The 20,063-nt window shown below is 42.9% G+C and overlaps 1 protein-coding gene across 9 annotated transcripts in view; it reads left to right on the top strand.

The window, feature by feature from the left end:
- Nucleotides 1–20,063, top strand: part of MTRR (5-methyltetrahydrofolate-homocysteine methyltransferase reductase) — a 517,819-nt gene that overhangs the window by 89,080 nt on the left and 408,676 nt on the right. For all 9 annotated transcript variants that reach the window (XM_072152995.1, XM_072152997.1, XM_072152996.1 and 6 more), the window contains one exon: nt 2,374–2,491. In XM_072152995.1, the coding sequence (XP_072009096.1) occupies nt 2,374–2,491 (118 nt within the window). The remainder of the gene's footprint in view (nt 1–2,373; nt 2,492–20,063) is intronic.

Below are 20,063 nucleotides of genomic sequence, written 5' to 3'. Positions count from 1 at the left end.
TCAAGAAACCAGTCTGAGATGATTCCAGCTTTATGACATGGCGCATTATCCTGCTGAAAGTAGCCATCAGATGTTGGGTACATTGTGGTCATAAAGGGATGGACATGGTCAGCAACAATACTCAGGTAGGCTGTGGCGTTGCAACGATGCTCAATTGGTACCAAGGGGCCCAAAGAGTGCCAAGAAAATATTCCCCACACCATGACACCATCACCACCAGCCTGAAGCGTTGATACAAGGCAGGATGGATCCATGCTTTCATGTTGTTGATGCCAAATTCTGACCCTACCATCCGAATGTCGCAGCAGACCAGGCAACGTTTTTCCAATCTTCTACTGTCCAATTTCGATGAGCTTGTGCAAATTGTAGCCTCAGTTTCCTGTTCTTAGCTGAAAGGAGTGGCACCCAGTGTGGTCTTCTGCTGCTGTAGCCCATCTGCATCAAAGTTAGACGTACTGTGCGTTCAGAGATGCTCTTCTGCCTACCTTGGTTGTAACGGGTGGCGATTTGAGTCACTGTTGCCTTTCTATCAGCTCGAACCAGTCTGCCCATTCTCCTCTGGCATCAACAAGGCATTTCCGCCCACAGAACTGCCGCTCACTGGATGTTTTTTCGGACCATTCTCTGTAAACCCTAGAGATGGTTGTGCGTGAAAATCCCAGTAGATCAGCAGTTTCTGAAATACTCAGACCAGCCCTTCTGGCACCAACAACCATGCCACGTTCAAAGGCACTCAAATCACCTTTCTTCCCCATACTGATACTCGGTTTGAACTGCAGGAGATTGTCTTGACCATGTCTACATGCCTAAATGCACTGGGTTGCTGCCATGTGATTGGCTGATTAGAAATTAAGTGTTAACGAGCAGTTCGACAGGTGTACCTAATAAAGTGGCCGGTGAGTGTATATGTACGCAGTATGGGCACATTCATCACAGCTTTTATACCTTTAAATCAGGTTTAGCGTGGGGCGTTGAGTGAAAATGTGAAACTTGGCTGTCTGTGTTTATTTGTATTAGTGTGCCAAATGTAGAGATAAGTGAGGCCTGTGTATAATAAGTAACCCCCAATGTGTATGAACTATACAGTGGCCAGTGCGTCAGTTTTTTTGTATGACTTTGCACATTCTTTTTGGTGTAATCTACTTGCACATGTATTCATAAAGTGTCTGCACCAGTATTGTGTCACGGCTGGACTGTGTCTGATGTAACACGAAATTCTGACCATAAAAAGGTGTTCCGGTGCAGAATCGGACCGTGCACCACGTTTCTTACTATAACTCAACGACTTCTTTTGGTGCACCTTTATCATAGAGATTCTGTTGAGTCATGGTAATAAATGTGGTGCATGGACTGACACTGCAGCGGAAAGTCCAATTTTTTGGGCGCAGCAGACACAGTGCAGCCATGACACCTTATGAATACATGTAAAAGCGGTTTACACATTCTTTTCAGTGCAAAGTCAGATTGAAAACTGGTGCAACCTTTTAATAAATGTGGGCCACTGTGTGTATATACTGTATGAGATTGTGCATGCAGAGGGCTCACAAGCTGAAAACGGCATCTCATCTTGCAAAAGTTAACACACACAGCTCCGTACACCGAAGTATGAATAAGTTATTAGTGCCAGACATGGCAAAATGAAGAATTTTTTTTTTTGTACAGGTGGTTTAAATTTTTGTAAATGTATGTAAACATTATAAAACCAATATAAATTTGATATCCATCTGATCGTACTGACCCAAAGAATAAAGGAGACCTATAATTTAGAATGCACAGTGAAAGCCAAAAAAAATCTAGCCCTCAAGAAAATGTTGCATATGCATTTTTCACCAATTTCACTGCATTTGGAATTTGTTTCCTACATTCCAGTACAGGGCATGGAATATTAAATACCATCACTATGAAGTGCAAATTGTTAAGCAGAAAACAAGCCCCACAGAGATGTTTACCTGGAAAAATAAAAAGATATAGATTTTTGAAGGAGGGGAGTAAAAAATGGAAATACAAAATCAAATAAGTGTATGGCTGTATGTAATGTTTTTTTTTTTAAATTTTCGGAGGCCTGTTGCGCTTCATTTGCTAGTATTAATTTGGGAGACATTGTATATATTTTGGGATGCACCTGCAGAGTAAATAGCCTACAAACTGCCCTGTTTTGTTGTTTGGTGCCTTGTCTCATGGCTGGGATTCTGATCCATTCTCTAATATCATACTTATAATGATTCTTCATTATTTTCCTTCCGTCTATTGAATTCCAGCAGTGGTTACTTGAAAAACCTGCAATTAGTTTGTTGTTTTTCTATGTAAAATTCAAATGTATAATAATTTGCTGAACATTATTTCATTAAGAAGATTTCATTTTTTTCTCTTCAGCCCTTGGTGACTCTGAATACACATTCTTCTGCAATGGTGGAAAAATAGTTGACAAAAGACTTGGCGAGCTGGGTGCCAGACGTTTTTATGATACAGGATATGCTGATGATTGTGTAGGGTAAGAACATAACTTTGTTATTGAAGTAACGTACTTCTGCACTTGAATGATATTGAGCACTTACCCCTGAAGATTGTATTGCCCTAGGGACATTTACATTTCTAGGTTTTGCATGGAATTATTTTTCTGTTTAAGTGGCTATATGAGGGCTAATTATTTGTAGGCTATAATAATTTTCAGGTGGCAAGTCACTTTATCAGAGACCTTTTAGATACCAGGGTTATAACCTCCACTACCTCTCTTTGGAGCTTAGGGGTGACTTTGGGTTCGCTTGTCAAAAGCTGGTTAGCGCCTCACCCGCTTTGAGGACTTACTCGGTTGGGAGATGCCTGGGGAGGTCGTATGGCCATCTGTTTACGTGCCGAATCTGGGGGATCTGGGTAGGACTCCCTAGCAAGTGGCATACCATCCCCCTCTGGCTTTATGGGGAAGTTGTATGTTCTGTGGAGAGTGCCGGTGGACCATTTTCTTGCCCCACTTCCGGCGAATACTGAAACTATCATCACTATAACCAGCGTGTATATAATATCCTGCTAGATCTATTGGCTGTGTACAGTGCCTGCATCCACTCTGTGTCTGTATGTTCTGTGAATAAATACATTGACTAATTTCCTGATTTTGAGCTAAGAGGATGTAGAAAGAGGAGATCCCGTGGGATGTGAATGAGACTATGGTCTTATTGGTTGACTTACAGGTGGTGGTGAGTACGGCTTTCCCAGCCTTATAATGGGCTCTGTTTTGTTGGTCCTAGTAACAAAACCCCTTGAAAAAATAGCTAAGAATAAAATTTGTAGGATTTGTGGGGATAATTTACCATCTTCATAGAAAAACCCTCTTGTGAAGCATGCATCCAACAAAATGTAGCACAGTAATCTTCACATACAAAAGTCACAAAGAGTCAGCTCACCTGGCCATCAATATTTGTTAAGGATCTTCTCAGCGGTTTGCAGCGGATAACCTGGGTCTCAGGCAGGCAACTTGAAACAATCAAAGAAAAAAAAACTCCGGCTCCAGCTTTTGGTAAAAATCTTCCAGCTTTATTTCTCAGTTAAAAAGCAGATACATGATAGGCAGAAACACCGGGAAAAATGGGGAAACGTTGCTTAAAGGGGTTATCCGGGTTTAAATTTTTTTTTTATGGCCGGGCTGGGGAGGGCTAGTTAAACATAATAAACATGGACTTACCTCCTCCGGTGCTGCTGATGTCCCGCGCCGCGGTCACTTCGAGCCGTGCCCCTGTAAACAAACAGGGGCACGGAAGCCGCGCACAGGGAGCTTCCGGTCCGCGATGTGGACGGCTCCTCCCATGCGTCCCTATCTCTCAGCGTTGTAAGCGCTGAGAGATGGTGCGCATGGGAGCTTCCGGCCGGCCGGAAGCTCTCTGTGCGCCGGTGTAATGAACCGGCGCACGGAGAAGACCGGCCGCGGCGTGGGACATCGGCAGCACCAGAGGAGGTAAGTACGTGTTTATTATGTTTAAATAGCCCTCCCCAGCCTGGACATAAAAATTTTTTAAACCCGGATAACCCCTTTAAGACCACTGCTCGCCTACGCATTTTGATAGAAATATCTTAATCACATCTAGCAGACATTTAAGACCCACCTATTGTAACACGTGAGATCCGTAACCAATCAACGCGTCTCATGAATTCCTGTGGATCCCAGAACACCAATACAATTTGTTTAAATACAATAAAAAATTACTTTTTTATCAAAATATTGCCAATATATATAGGAATACCACATACAACAATGCGTATGAATACGACTTAACATTTCTAATAATAACAAATCACATCTTGTTTTTTATTCAAACCATGTGAGATACGAATTTTCAAAGAGAAAATCCCAAAAATTTCTCTGTTTAAGGCTTCATTCACACTGCTGTTGCCCGCCGTTCCGTAGCACGGCAGGCAGCGGGCGAGGAGAGGAGGTGAGCGCAGGTCGCCCATTGCCGACTATCGGGGACGTATATCGGACGTTTATACGTCGCCCGTATATACGTCCCCCTTGCGGCAGTGTGAATGCAGCCTTAGAGTTTTCTTTTGATTGCTTTCTCTGTTTGGTTTCAGTACTCGTTCAATAGCACAAACTGTAAGTGAACTGGTATCATTTTTGTGTGTGTCACGGAAATGTTTGGAAACTGCCGAAATATTTACTGAATTATAGTTTGTAATGTTCGATAAGTGTCGCCTGATTCTTGTCTTTAAGGGGTTAGTGGTGCAGCCTACATATTGGACTCTACATGCGTTACATTGAATTAAATAAACCACATATGTGGCGTTACAATTGATATATTGTATGATATTATATTGCTGGTCTGTAACAAATTATATAAAAGTTTTAGTTAGAACAACATGTTTGCGACACTTACAAATATTGTGTCCACATTTAAATGAACCTGTAGTGCTAAGCCAAATGTGGTTTCGGGTTTTCCCGCTACAAAAATGATTAGGGGATAGTTGTGTTCTTAATGTTGGAGCTTTTTTTTTTTTTTGCAACACACTGGATTTCAGTTTTAAAAAAAATCAAATATGGTCTCATCTGTTTTGAGATGGATAATATCTTTACTGCAACAACATGATTTTAGAATACACCTCATCACTTAAAAAAAACAAAATGAAGCACAAAAAGAACACCAGGAACACAGTCCTTATCACATTATGACACAACAATTAGTAGTTAAATTAAATAGTACCTGTAACATAACACTTTGAATTTGTCCTCCACAAGCTCATGTTCCAGTTTCTCCTGTGCTCCCACCAATTTTTAGTGAATTAAGAACCAAAGCCAAGGTGGGGTCTCCAGGATCCATTAATGGTCCATGGAGAATTCCCCAAGGCAACACATAACTGTAATAACTGGAAAGGGAAATAGAGAATGAGAAGATACTGGTAAGAATAGTGGGTGGGGAGAATGAATGGGGGGGGGGGGGGCAGTAAGGTAGACAATGATAGGGTTGGAAGCACCCAGGTCTGGAGGCAGGCATAACCAAGAGAAGTTGTATGTCAAGTAGATTGCCTATATTTGGCAGGTTGTTGGAAGAGGATCTATGGCTGCCAGGTTTTGCTGAATTTAGCTTATGTGCCATGTATAGAGGAAGTGAGGTCTTCCATATGCATGATGTCTTTTACTTTAGCAATCCACATTGCAATCGTTGGTGGAGTAGTCTGTTTCCAGAGTACTGGAATGCAAGATCGGGCCGCAATTATTAGCAGGCGTATTAGAGATCTTTTGTATGTCCGCGTTGAAACGTCACAATGGTGGAGGATGAGGAGGATCTAGTGCCACAAAATCCCCACAAATTGAGGAGATCAAGCGTTGCAAATTTCCCCATAAGGGGCGAGGACCCGACAGAACCAAAACATGTGCAGAAAGGACCCCGCCTCCTCTCAACATCTCCAGCATGTAGGGGGTACCAACGGAAAGATGGTATGTAGTCTAGTAGGAACCCTGGACATGAGTTTTTACCCTGCTTCTTGGTATCTGGAGCTCACCGAGGCGCTATGACATAAATCAAAGATGCACATTTTCTGTCCAGGTGTGAGTGAAATATTCAAGTCCGTTTCCCACTGTGTCAGGTATTGAGGGCCAGGGTTGTCAGGGATGGATAGGAGACATGAATACGAGAAAGAGCGCGTGTGGCGAACTGTCCTGGAACAAAGGCTTTCAAATGAGGTTGTACTTTTGGACAGGGGCGTAACTACAGACGTAGCAGTTGCTACGGGGCCCGGCAGGGTCATGGGCCCGTACTGGGCTGTATCTGGGCTCCGCTTTCCCCTTGGCTGTAGTTACGCCCCTGTAATGGGCAGCACAGCGGCCCGAGATGCAGGGCTGGATTTATGGGCGGGCACCATCCGTCTGCTCCTTGTAGTCTGCACGGAGGATCTTGATATCAGGAGGGAGAGAGGGAGGGGAGGAGACTGCCGGCAGCCAATCCCTGCTCGGGATGTCAGCAGCGCGGGAGACTGAACTTGAGGGAGAAGTCGGCACCTGAAGAAGCAGCAGCCTCCTCCATAGCAGAACAGGAATCAGCCAGAGATAAGTCCTCCCTCCCCCCAGTGTCTCCTCACACTCTGCCTTAACCCCTTAGTGTCCTGTGTGCAGGAGCAGCTAAGAAGCTCCTGAATGTCCCTTACAGACCCCCTCTGCATCATCCCCTCATATCTTCCCCCACCACTGCATTTCTATATTAATATGATGTTCTGCAGCAGCTGTTGTGGAGCAGTCAGTAATAAATGTGGAGCAGTCAGTAATAAATGTGGAGCAGTCAGTAATAAATGTGGAGCAGTCAGTAATAAATGTGGAGCAGTCAGTAATAAATGTGGAGCAGTCAGTAATAAATGTGCTTCAGTCAGTAATAGATGTGCTTCAGTCGGTGATAAATGTGGCGCAGTCAGTAATAAATGTGGCGCACATTCAGACTAAGCAGTAACAGCCCCTTTAGGTGACATTATTCTGTCTGAGTTGTGTATTAGAATGTTCTGCAACAGCTTAAGTGTAAATAGGGAGGTTCTGCAGCATCTGGCTCGTGTATCGGGGGTTCCGTCAGCAGTTGGCTCATGTATTGGGGGGTGTTCTGCGGTGGTTGCCCCATGTATTACAAGGTTCTGCAGTGGTTGGCGCGTGTATTGGAAGGTTCTGCAGTGGTTGGCGCGTGTATTAGGGGGTTCTACAGCGTATGTCGCTTGTATTGAAAGGTTTTGCTGCTCCTGTTCCTGCTTCTTGGTAAAAGTTAAAGAGATTTAACTCTTCCCCTGCTTTCTTGCGGCTAATGGCTACTCAGACAAGCAGTGTAAGGGTTAAACCTCCTGACTAGTCGGCGATGAGGACACTGAGCAGGAGCCGCCATACTGATGGGCTCTCACCACTATTAAGGGGTTCCATTATCTTCTTCTATTATGGAGAATAACAGAGACCGGCAGTAAATAGAAGCCCCTCCCCCAGCGCCATAACTGTTACCGTTACTTATAACAGAGAAACATGAGCAGCAACAGGCGTTATTATTACAGCTTTTAATACAGGAGACGGGATGTAAGGAAACCTTCCGGAGAGCTTAATCTACTGCCAGTGTCTGTTATTCCCTTCTATTATAGAAATAGATAGTGGAAACCCATGTAACACTGAGGACCTATGGTTGGAGGGGGCCCCAGCCAAAAATTTGCTATGGGGCCCACTCATTCCTAGTTACGCCACTGCTTTTGGAGAATTGAGAACATGGAGGGAGGTCAAATAATGCCATAACTGTTGAGCTCTCCACGCTCCTAACGGACATGGGTCTGTTAATTCCGTGAGTTGTTGAGTAGTCAACCATTCTGAGTCCCTACTAAAATGTTCTGCCCTAAACTTACCTACTCGTCTCCATTGTTTAAATACTGTATCTTTGCAGCCTGGGGTAAACTCAGGATGCCCCAAAATTGGGTGATCGTGGACTGTTCAGGCAATAATCTTTCCCTAACTTTTTCCAGCTGAAAATGACTAACAGTTGGACCGATCATGGGGTGCATTTTTAAGACTGTGGTTTTCTCAGGGGGCAGCCAGGGCAACACCTGTAACGGGATTTTGTGAAGGACTGCTCCAGAGCCTCCCAAGGCTTCAGGCTGGAGTTACCGCACCAGTCTAGGGTTCTGGCTAGGTGGGCTGCTGTGTGGTATCCTTTAAAATCTGGTAGCCCAATACCCCCCGAGATTTTTGAGCGATATAAGGTAGTGCGTTCGATTCTGGCAGGTTTATCAGCCCAGACAAATTTGTGTTGGATGTCATTTAGGGAACGAAAATATGCTTTTGTTATCTTAATAGGGAGTGCTTGAAAAAGATATAGAAAACGTGGAAGTATATTCATTTTGAATATAGCACATCTCCCAAACCATGAAAAAATGCCCTTGGTCCACCTGGAGCAGTTCTCCTGCATTCTTTTAACTATTGGAAGGAAATTTAGTGTGTAAAGGTTGGGTAAGTCAGCTGGTAGTTCGGTCCCTAAATAATTGATACTCTGGGATGCTCACTTAAAGTTAAATGACCCTCTCAGTGTTCCCGGAGCTGGCCCGGGAGGGACACGTTTAGAGCTTCCGACTTGAACCAATTAATAAGAAAGTGGGATATTTGGGCAAACGTCTGTATCTCTTTTATTAAGTTAGGGAGAGTGATCTGTGGATTAGTCAAGAAAAAGAGAAGGTCATCTGCGTAGGCTGCTATTTTGTAGGTGACCCCCTGTACTCTTATCCCAGAAATGTCTTCATTAGATCGTATTCTATGGAGAAAGGACTCCAGCGAGAGGACAAATGTGTTGGCGACAGTGGGCAGCCCTACCTGGTAACATTTCGTATCGCAAAACTATCTGAAAGGGTACCATTCACTCGGACAGACGCTGAAGGGCAGGAGTATACAGACATGATCCAAAAAAACATTTTGGTCCGAATACCAAATGCACGAAGGACTTTGGACATAGAGGGTCAACTCACTCTATCAAAGGCTTTTTCTGCATCCGTTGATAGAAGCATGAGCGGCAGATGTTCCATCTGTGCTTTGTATATCAAATTAATGGCCTTTGTAGTGTCTCTGGCTTCCCTTCCCAGCAAAAACCCGGCCTGATCCGAATGAATGGCACTTAGTAGGAGGGGAGCAAGTCTAATCGCTATGACTTTGGCAAACACCTTAATGTCTTGATTTAGCAATGAAATTGGACGGTAATTTCTGCATTGGGTTGCATCTTTCCCAGGTTTAGGTATGACAGCTGTAGTTGCTTTCAGTGGCACCTGCTGCAATCTAATTGAAAGCTTTTGTCCAAAGTGGCTCAATAAGCCAGAGAATTTCTTACAATATGGCAGGGAGAGTCAGTAATGGGGCTTCTAAGGCTTCTGCATCCTCTGCAGTAAGGGATGGCAGAGAGGAGTCAGAGAGGTAGGATTGAATTCTAATTTGAAAGTTGGTGCGGGCCAATGTTTTAGAAGGTTGGCCAAGGTTGTATAGGGACTGGTAGAAGTCTCTAAATGTCCGAGTTCAAATGTCTGGGGAGCCCGGAGGGTGTCATGATTTTCGGAATATACGTACGGGATCGCTGGGAGCGCAGTGCTCTGGCTAAAGACCTATCACATTTGTCGCTATATTCGTAAAAAGTGCCGAGGGTACCTCGCCAGAATCCCCTTTGCCTTGCCCATCAGCAGTGTTTTAAGAGAATCACGTGATTTAAACAACGAGGCTCGGAGATCATCAGTGGGTATGCGCTTGTGGGATGTCTCCAGGTCTCTGATTTTATCCAATAGGAGTGGGATCTCCCTCTCTTTTTCCCGTTTTTGTTGGGAACCAGGAGTATGAGTATACTTCGGATGTTATGCTTGTGACCTTCCCAAGCAATACATGGGTCGATCACTTCCTCCCTGGTTCTGGCAAAGTGCGTCCACAGGGACTCCCGAATTTTGTCCACAATCACCGCGTTGTGTAAGAGGGACGTATTAAGCTTCCACTGCCACTGAAAGTCAGACGTGTCAGGGAGGTTAATTGTCTTGGAGACCATCGCATGGTCCGAAAAGGTTTTATTATGTATTGTGGCTGCTTGGAGGAGGTTTACGTCGCTGTGGCGAATGAGCGGGTAGTCAGAGCGTGAGTACATATTGTGTGCCATAGAATAAAACATGAAGTTTTTATCTCCCGGGTGTAGTCTCCATGTATCTATCAATTGATGCTCGTGGAATAGTCCCTTTTATCTGCGCAGGCTACAGAGGGGTACAGAGGAGGAACCCAAGGAGGTATCTCAACTAGGATCCAAAGCAACATTGAAATTCCCTCCTATAACTAGATGTCCCCCAGCAATATGCTCCATAAGATCTAAAAAAGTGGATAGAGCTTGAACTTGTCTTGTGTTGGGGAGGTGTAGGGAGGCGAACGTGTACAGGCTATCATCTATTCTGCCTTTGACAATTATCATTCTCCCTTCCGAGTTGCATAGTGAGACACAAATGCCCACTGTACCCGGGCCGCCAGTAGGATCGAAGTGCCTCTCGCTCTTGGGTTACGAGTGTAGCTATGATAGCCGTGTGGGTACCTTCTGTCTGTAAAGTTATACGGCCTGGTTTCGCTAAGATAAGTTTCCTGAATAAAGGCAACCTGGATCTGCCTTCCTCTAAGCATGTTAAATAGAATGGACATCTTTTCATGGCTATGAAGCACCTTCACATTGAGGGAACCAATTGTTAATTTATCCCGTTGTCCCCCTGACCTAGACGCCGCCATGGTGTGTGTGTGTGTGGGGGGGAGGACTGGCTCTATGTCAAAAGACTACTAAAGCGGTCGACTTCCCTCACCCGCCCTCAGACGTCACAGTAGCCCAAAACATGGGCCAAAGGAGCCTAAGGGTCGATGAGGGAGGTACAGTGCTTAAGTTCTACAAATATTCTTAGTAACCCATGTAAACAAATAGTTAACCGAGGAACAAGAGCATGTCCTACGCTGGACGGTGTCATTGTCAAATCTCGGATCACGAAAGGCCTATAGCTCACTCTGGTCGCCGGTCTTAATGAGAGGCGTACATGAGGTCTGGTTAAAATGTAGCCACTGTACAGGATTTTAAGGGTGGCCCTCCAGTGTGGACAATATCTCCCAATGGAAATAGACATTATAACAACATGCTATCTGCGATCAGCTGTTAATTGGTTATATTGCCTAGTAATCTTAAACCCTTAAAGGGGTATTCTCATCTGGGCATTCACATTCAGTTTGATAAATCTGCCATATATGTACATTTCTTCAATTAGATGTTATTAAAAAAAATGTTCCTGTGTGAAGATAATTTCTCATAAATGTAGCCATGTTGTCCCTTAGAAATGAGATGGCTTCCTCGGATACGGCCACCTCTGCTGCAGTGATTGCACACAGAAACTAAAGGTTTTTGTATATGAAATGTCTGGGAGTTACTGCAGGTCCCACAGCCGTCCTGTGGTAATAAACGCTGAATCCATGTGGTCAGGCAGGACTCTATAGCCCATGTCTTGCCACTGCTGCCAAAATGTGACGTGGTCGTATCCGAGGAAGCTTTCTTGTTTCTAAGGTACAACATGACTACATTTTTGGGAAATTATCTTCACACAGGAACATTTTTTTTAATAACATCCAATTGAAGAAATGTTTATATATGGAAGATTAGTGAAACTGAATGTGAATGCCCAGACGAGAATACCCCTTTAACGCCGAAGCCACTTTTCACCTTCCTGACACGTCCCATTTTTTCAAATCTTCATGTGTCACTATAAGTGGTTATAACTTAGGAACGCTTTAACATATCAAAGTGATTTTAAAATTGTTTTCTCGTGACACTTTGTACTTTATGTTAGTTAAAAAATTTTGGTGGTATGTTTTACATTTATTTATGAGAAAATCTGATATTTGGTGAATATTTGGAAAAATTCTTGATTTTCTAACTTCTACTTTTTCCATACATAGTCATAACCGCAAAAATACTTAATAACTAACATTCAATAAATGTCTTCTCTATGTGGACATTGGTTTTTTTATGCATACTCTTATTTTTGTAGGATGTTATTGGGCTTTGAACGTTGGGTGTGATTTTTCACATTTTCATAAAAACCTCAAAATTCTGCTATTGAGGGACCTGCTCAGGTTTCAAATCACTTTCAGAGTCCTAAATAAAAGTAAAACCCCATAAATTACCCCATTATAGAAACTATACCCCTTAATGTACGTAAAACAACTTTTATGAAGTTTGTTAACTCTTTAATTGTTTTACAGGGGTTAAAACAAAATCTGATGCAATTTTGAAAAAAAAAAAAATTTGGCTAAATGTATGTGTCTTTCAAAGAATGTACAAATTTTCAGTGGATAAGATACCAAAATGCTCTACAAAATTTAATACCCGATCCCTCCTGCATATAACAATGCCCCATATGTGGTGGTAACTTGCTGTATGGGCACACGCCAGGGCATCTAAGGGAAGCTGCGCCATTTAGAGCAGATTATGCATTGTCACTTTTTATTGGCTATGCAATCTTTACTTTTTTGGCAATTTGGACATATAAGGGCTTATTTTTTGCGACATGAGATGCACTTTACAAATACTTCATTTTAGTGGGTCATTAGCTTATTGATGAGATTTTATTAACTCTTGAATGTATGGGTGAAAAGAAAATTGTCAATTTTGGTTTACTTTTCGTATTTTTTGGGGATCGTACATCATACACTAAAAATACTATATTATCTTTATTCTACAGATCACTACGATTACGGTGATACCTCATTTATATAGTTTTTCATTTATTTTTACAATTTTACTGAATAAAAGCTAATATAGAGGAAAGCTCATTTGTTTTTGCATCGCCATCTTTACGGAGACGTAACTTTAATATTTTTTGGTTGACAGAGCTAGTTTAGGGCTTATTTTTTACGTGTTGAGTTGTTCTTTTCAGTGGTATCATTCTGATGCACATAACTTTTTTGATCACATTTTAGAACATTTTTGTGTAGAGATTTTATGAAAAATGTACATTTTTTTTCGCGTTTTGTTTTTACGGCGTTCACCGAGCGGGTCCAATAATGTTTCTGAGTTATTGTTACGACCCGGCAATACCAAATATGTGAGGGTTTTTTTGCGATTTTGTGGGTTTTTTCACTTTATTGCATGTGTATAGGGAATTTTTGTGTTCAAGCTCTTCTTCACATTACACAGTGTAATACAGATGCGGCAGCTCAGTGTGTTACAGCCGGCTCCTGTCAGAAGGCAGGACACGGCTCCCAGTGGAGAATCGCGCAGCCCCGGGCACTGGCAGTCCCGGGGCTGCGACCGAGGGGTAAGTGCCGCGGGGGGGGGGGGGGGGGGGGCCGATTCACTTTCAATGCCCCTAACACGGCGCGACTGCGACGTGTTAGGGGTTAACACCCACGATCGGCGTAATCTCCAATCGCGGGTGTTAGATGCAGGTGTCGGCTATAATACATAGCCGACACCCGCAAGATTCTTGTCCCGTCTCCGTTCAGGAGCCAGGGCCAGAAGTTTGACGTAATAGTACTGCATTTTGCAGGAACGCACCTCCCGCGATGCAGTACTATTATGTCAAATATCGGGAAGGGGTTAACTAGCAAGTAAAGCACATACAAATTATTGCAGATATTAGACACAGGTTCACCTTTAGAAGGTGTGTGCAAATATGTCTCCGGTTCATGACACCTAGTGCCGGTACCTGAGAACTATGTAGCAGGGTTGTTGTGATATCCTCAGGCCTCTGTAGGAAGGGCCACAAAGAGGTCCGAACCCAGCAGGGCAGCTTCAGGAGGTTCTGGTGACAAATTCCGCAGTGGAGTGTCCTCAATTGAGGGGGGTCTCCTATATTCCGGGATACTTCTTCGGTGGAGCTGCTGTGAATGTATTCTCGGCAGGTCTTTTGCCAGCCAGTTAGGGAAGGTATTGGAGGGATATTCAGAAAGCGGAAAAGGCCGGGAAGGTCATCAGGACTCCTCAGAAAAAACGGAAATCCATTGTGTCGAACAATAAGATGAAAAGGGTGACCCCACCGATAAAAAGCGCAAGCCTACTTTATGTCATGAAGAAGGGGTTATAGTAGGTGCCTCATGCTTAAAGTGCGGGCTGAAACATCCAGATAAATGTGTACATCAGAGCCCTCAGCTTGTATGGTTTCCCGATTCCAGGCCGCACGCATTATTTTCTCCTTTTTTTTTTTGAAGTAAACAAAACACAAAGCATGTATTATTATGGCCCAAAATCAAGGACGTTTTTGCCTCTTAGTTCACAGCCATGCTGATAAATTTTGAATATTGAGTGAACCAAACTTATATTTTTATTAGATATGCCTTAAAATAAACAAAGGTCACAGGTTGTGAATTCTAAAAACAACAACAACAATCCGTACTATAGACGCCGACCTAGGCGACTATACTGATCACCACAACCCCCAACGGTTGTGGATCAAACAATGGGGATACCACATACCTGTAAATCACGGTGCCATGCACCATACCATCCAATAAATACCTTGCAAAGAGGAAATAAAAGATGATTCTTACCACAACTGGTAATGGTCTGTAGTTGTGTCCAGTGGTCAGCTGTTCTGTTTCCAAAGTACGTGTATTGACGGGAGCATTAAGATGATAAAGGACATACCTGTATATGTTGGAACCAAAAACGTCATGAACTGTAACAAGGCTACAACTGTCCCTGTCCCCAGGTGTAATTAGCTCCCGCCCTAACAAGGGCAGTCCCAATAACTTGCCCTAGTTTAGAAAAAAACACCCTGCATTCCCCTTCCCTGACGCGTTTCTTCCTGCTGTAGGTTCTTCAGAGGGATTGCGGTGGAATCAATAAAACATGGGGTCTCCAATGTAGAGGAGCATCCCTTGGGGTGTAGTAAATAGACCCTATGTGATGGTGTAGGGATGATGGATTTTTTTGTGAAGTAGTGTAAGCGGCATAGGACATCTCTGGGAACTCCAGATTCGATAGAAGACATTCTGGAAACTATGGATTCTATCAAACAAAAGCTCAGAGTCTGCAGGAAGGAGTAGAATGACATTAAATATACAGGCGGTCCCCTACTTAAGAACACTCGACTTACATACGACCCATAGTTACAAACGGACCTCTGGATATTGGTAATTTATTGTACTTTACTCCTAGGCTACAATAAACAGCTGAAACAGTTATCAAATGTGTCTGCAATGAAGCTTTAGTGTTAATCCTGATTCTTATGACAACCCAACATTTTTAAAATCCAATTTTCACAGAGACCAAAAAAGTTCTGGCTGGGATTACAATGATAAAATATACAGTTCCGACTTACATACAAATTCAACTTAAGAACATACCTACAGACCCTATCTTGTATGTAACCCGGGGACTGCCTGTATGCGTTACTCTCTCAGATAAATTATCATCTGACCGGTGTTCAGGCAGACCTTTTAAGTGTATATTATTACGCCTGCCGTGGTTTTCCTGGTCATCTATCAAAAGGGTCAGATGTTGGATATGTGGCGCCTGGAGGTACGGAGCTCGTGCGATGCACGCCCTCACGCCGCCATTACCAAGCCACGCCCCCTCTATATGATTTATTTTATTAGATATGTTAAGTCGTATTCATGCTCATTGTTGTATGTGGTATTCCTAACATCACCTATATAAATTGGCAATATTTTGATAAAAAGTGCATAAGTCATTTCTCATTGTATTTAAATAATTGTATTGGTGTTCTGGGTTCCACAGAAGTTGATCCACAGGAATACGTGAGACTTGATGATCCAAGCTGATTGGTTATGGATCTCGCGTGTTCCCATAGGTGGGTCTTGTAAATGTCTGCTAGGTGTGGCGTACACCAAGACATGATTAAGATATTTCTATAGAAACGCGTAGGCTAGCAGTGGTCTTGCGCTCTGTTTCCCCATTTTTCCATGTGTTTCTGCCCTTCATGTATCTACTTTTTAACTGAGAAATAAAGCTGGAAGATTTTTACCAAAAGCTGGAGTTTTTTCTTCTTATGTTTGATGTTGCCTGCCTGAGACCCAGGTTATCCGCTGCAAACCGCTGAGAAGATCCTGAACAAATTTTGATGGCCAGGTGAGCTGACTCTTGGTAACTTTTTTAAGTGGTTTAAGATTACTGTGCTACATTTTGTTGGATGCATGCTTCACAAGTGGGTTTTTCTGTGAAGATGGTAAATTATCCCCACAAATCCTACAAATTTTATTCTTCGCTTTTTTTTTTTTTTTTTTTGGGGACTCATTTTTAAGGCTGGGAAAGCCGTACTCAGCACCACCTGTAAGTCAGCCAATAAGACCATAGTCTCATCCAGAGACTATCGGGATCTCCTCTTTCTACATCCCCTTAGCTCAAAATCAGGAAATTAGTCAATGTATTTATTCACAGAACATACAGACACAGAGTGGATGCAGGCACTGTACACAGCCAATAGACCTAGCAGGCTATTATATACACGCTGGTTAGAAAACACAGGATGATAGTTTCAGTATTCGCCGGAAGTGGGGCAAGAACATGGTCCACCGGCACTCTCCACAGAACATACAACTTCCCCATAAAGCCAGAGGGGGATGGTATGCCACTTGCTAGGGAGTCCTACCCAGATCCCCCAGATTCGGCACGTAAACAGATGGCCATACGACCTCCCCAGGCATCTCCCAACCGAGTAAGTGCTCAGAGTGGGTGAGGCGCTAACCAGCTGTTAACAAAAGAACCCAAGGTCACCCCTAAGCTCTAAAGAGAGGTAGTGGAGGTTTCCAATAACGCTAGCGGTGTAACACTTCTACATCTGTTGTAGCACTAGGAGCTGCTTACTTTAGTAAGCAGCCCCTAGTGCCGTTTATTATAGGTGACAGGTCCTCTTTAATGATTCTTACTATAGGCAGTCCCCGGGTTACATACAAGATAGGGTCTGTAGGTTTGTTGTTAATTTGAATTTGTATGTAAGTCGGAACTGTATATTTTATCATTGTAATCCCAGCCAGAACTTTTTTTGGTCTCTGTGACAATTGGATTTTAAAAATGTTGGGTTGTCATAAGAATCAGGATTAACAATAAATCTTCATTGCAGACACCTTTTTTTTAACTGTTGCAGCTGATCATTGTAGCCTAGGACTAAAGGACAATAAATTACCAATATCCAGAGGTCCGTTTGTAACTAGGGGTTGTATGCAAGTGTAGTGTTCTTAAGTAGGGGACCTCCTATATTTCATTGTATTGCCTAATATAAGTAGTGCTTAAGGTAATCTGAGTTTTAGTCTCTGTTTCCCAATTTATTTATCGATTTGATTCCTTGTACATACAATACATTATTCTTGTTTTTTTTCTGTACTTCTGAGTTTTCTCTGAATATTATGTCTGTTACAATCCCTATCTTGTAGGTGATGATTTATATGACTAAAAGCATTTTAGAAACTTGCATCTGTGGAGCATATTCATCTAGCTCTAGTGAATGCCGCTTTAGGTAAATTCAGAATAACGTGAGGGGGATGACACTATGTGGCAAATAAGTGTTTTGCCAGACAGATTTCGTGAATAAACTCGTTTCTACCTTTGCTGTATCATTTCCTACTAGGAAATATTGCTATTGGAATATGTATATGTGAATTTCAGATTAAAATTTATTCTTAAGATGTTTGTATAAATACAGCTATGTTGTTAGGTGCGTCTGACCATATTATAAGGCAATCATCTAACTAAAATAAGCAGCTCCTAGTGCTTAATCAAACGGGTACAATGTAATTGTCGGACAGCTCGCAAAGCTGTCCGACGTATTCATGAGGGGGCGGGGTTGGGACATCTGTCCGTTGTCCGATGATTACACTGTACCCCGCCGCAGTGTTAGATAGCGTTACCGGAGGTTTCCGGTAACGCTATCACTCTAACACTGCGGCGTTTGATCAAGAACTAGTAGCTGCTTACTTTAGTAAGCAGCTCTTAGTGCCGAAAATTTAGGTGACAGGTCCTCTTTAAACGTGTTAAAATTTTCTTATGTGCTACGACTAAGAAACTCTATGATTTGAAAAGCATCAGTCCCTTTCCTGGATCCCTAATGTTTAATGACAAGATCTGTTTTGACTGAATTAGATTCGGACTCCGTTTCTGAGGATTTCTCAATGCACTTGACGTGCAGTTAAGTTGGGAGGGGTGAGGTTGCTGAGTGAGTGTGGAGGAGGTTGGCTGCAGCCTAACCCCTTAATGAATTAGCCAATTAGCCATTTTGAACCTTCCTGACAATGCATATTTAATTCAAATATGACATATCACTGTGTCACTTTAACATATCCAGGTAATTTGAGATTGTTTACTTATGACACATTGGGTGCAATTTTTAAATTTAATTTTTTTGTCTAAATTAATCTATTTTTCAAAACCGTACACTATTTCAATAGATTAAATACCAAAACACTCCACAAATTTTGATATTCAACTTCTCCTGGGTATGCCAGTACCCTATATGTGGTGGTAAACTGCTTTATGGGCACACGCCAGGGCATTGAAGGGTAATTGAGCCATTCAGAGCAGATTTGCATTTTCACTTTTTAACGCCTATGCAATCTTTATTTATTTGGCAATTTGGACATATCAGGACTATATGGGAGATTAGGTGCACTTTACAAATACTTAATTATAGTGGGTCTTTAGCGTATTAATGGAATTTTGGAGGAAAAGAAAATCATCAATTATGGTTTGAGTTTTTGCATTTTTTTGGGTCCCTCACTGTGCCATAAAAATGTTATCTTTATTCTATGAATCACTTTGATTATGGGGATACCTCATTTATATAGTTATTTTATATATTTTTACAATTTTATTGAAGAAAAACTAATATACAGAACATCTTTTTATGGTCGCCATTTTTTCAGAGATCTAACTTTAGTATTTTTTGGTTGACAGAGCTCGTTTGGATTTTATTTTTTATGTTGTTCTTTCAATGATACTATTTTAGTGCACAAAACTTTTTATTGCTTTTTGGAACATTTTTGTGAAGGGATTTTACAAAATAATAAACATTTTTATTTTGAAGGCGTTTTCTGAGCGGGTCCAATGTTTCTGGTTTTTGATTTTGTTTCTTTTTGTACTTTTTTAGTAGTGTATAGGGCAGGGGTCGGGAACCTATGGCTCGCGAGCCAGATATGGCTCTTTTGATGGCCGCATCTGGCTCGCAGCCGGGGCTCCTATCCAGGGGCTTAACTACAGCCGCAGCAACTGCTAATATGCCTGCCAAGACCAGGCTATTGTGCCCCCGGCTGTAGTAATGCCCCTGGATGTATTCTGCAGAGCAGCGCAGGGTCCGCGGGGTTAATTCAGGGGCGGCGCCTCCCTCTCCTTCCCTGCAGCAGTCTCCTCCGTGTGTGAGAGGGAGGGGAGGAGACTGTCTGCCTGCAGCCAATCCCAGCGCTGGATGTAGCAGCGCGGGAGATTCAGACAGAGGAGACCAGAGAGCTGCATACTCCGGAGACATGAAGGAGAAGGAGTCCAAGGAGAAGGAGTCAGCAGCCGGGGATCAGCCAGAGATAAGTGCTCCCTCCCCCCAGTGTCTCCTCACACTCTGCCTTAACCCCTTAGTGTCCTGTGTGCAGCTATGAAGCTCTCCTGAGACCCCTCTGCATCATCCTCACATATCTTCCCCCACCACTGCATTTCTACATTAATGTGAGGTTATGCAGCAGCTTAGACACATGTTGGCGTCTGTATAGGGATGTTCTGCATTGGTTGGCGTCTGTATAGGGATGTTCTGCAGCGGTTGGCGTCTGTATAGGGATGTTCTGCAGCGGTTGGCGTCTGTATAGGGATGTTCTGCATTGGTTGGCGTCTGTATAGGGATGTTCTGCATTGGTTGGCGTCTGTATAAGGATGTTCTGCATTGGTTGGCGTCTGTATAGGGATGTTCTGCATTGGTTGGCGTCTGTATAATGATGTTCTGCATTGGTTGGCGTCTGTATGGGGATGTTCTGCATTGGTTGGCGTCTGTATAGGGATGTTCTGCATTGGTTGGCGTCTGTATAAGGATGTTCTGCATTGGTTGGCGTCTGTATAATGATGTTCTGCATTGGTTGGCGTCTGTATAATGATGTTCTG

This window comes from Engystomops pustulosus, chromosome 5 (genome assembly GCF_040894005.1).
Source record: "Engystomops pustulosus chromosome 5, aEngPut4.maternal, whole genome shotgun sequence".
In the NCBI taxonomy this organism is placed as follows: domain Eukaryota; kingdom Metazoa; phylum Chordata; class Amphibia; order Anura; family Leptodactylidae; genus Engystomops; species Engystomops pustulosus.
Note: the sequence above shows the minus strand (reverse complement) of the source record. Positions and strands in the feature narration are given on the sequence as shown.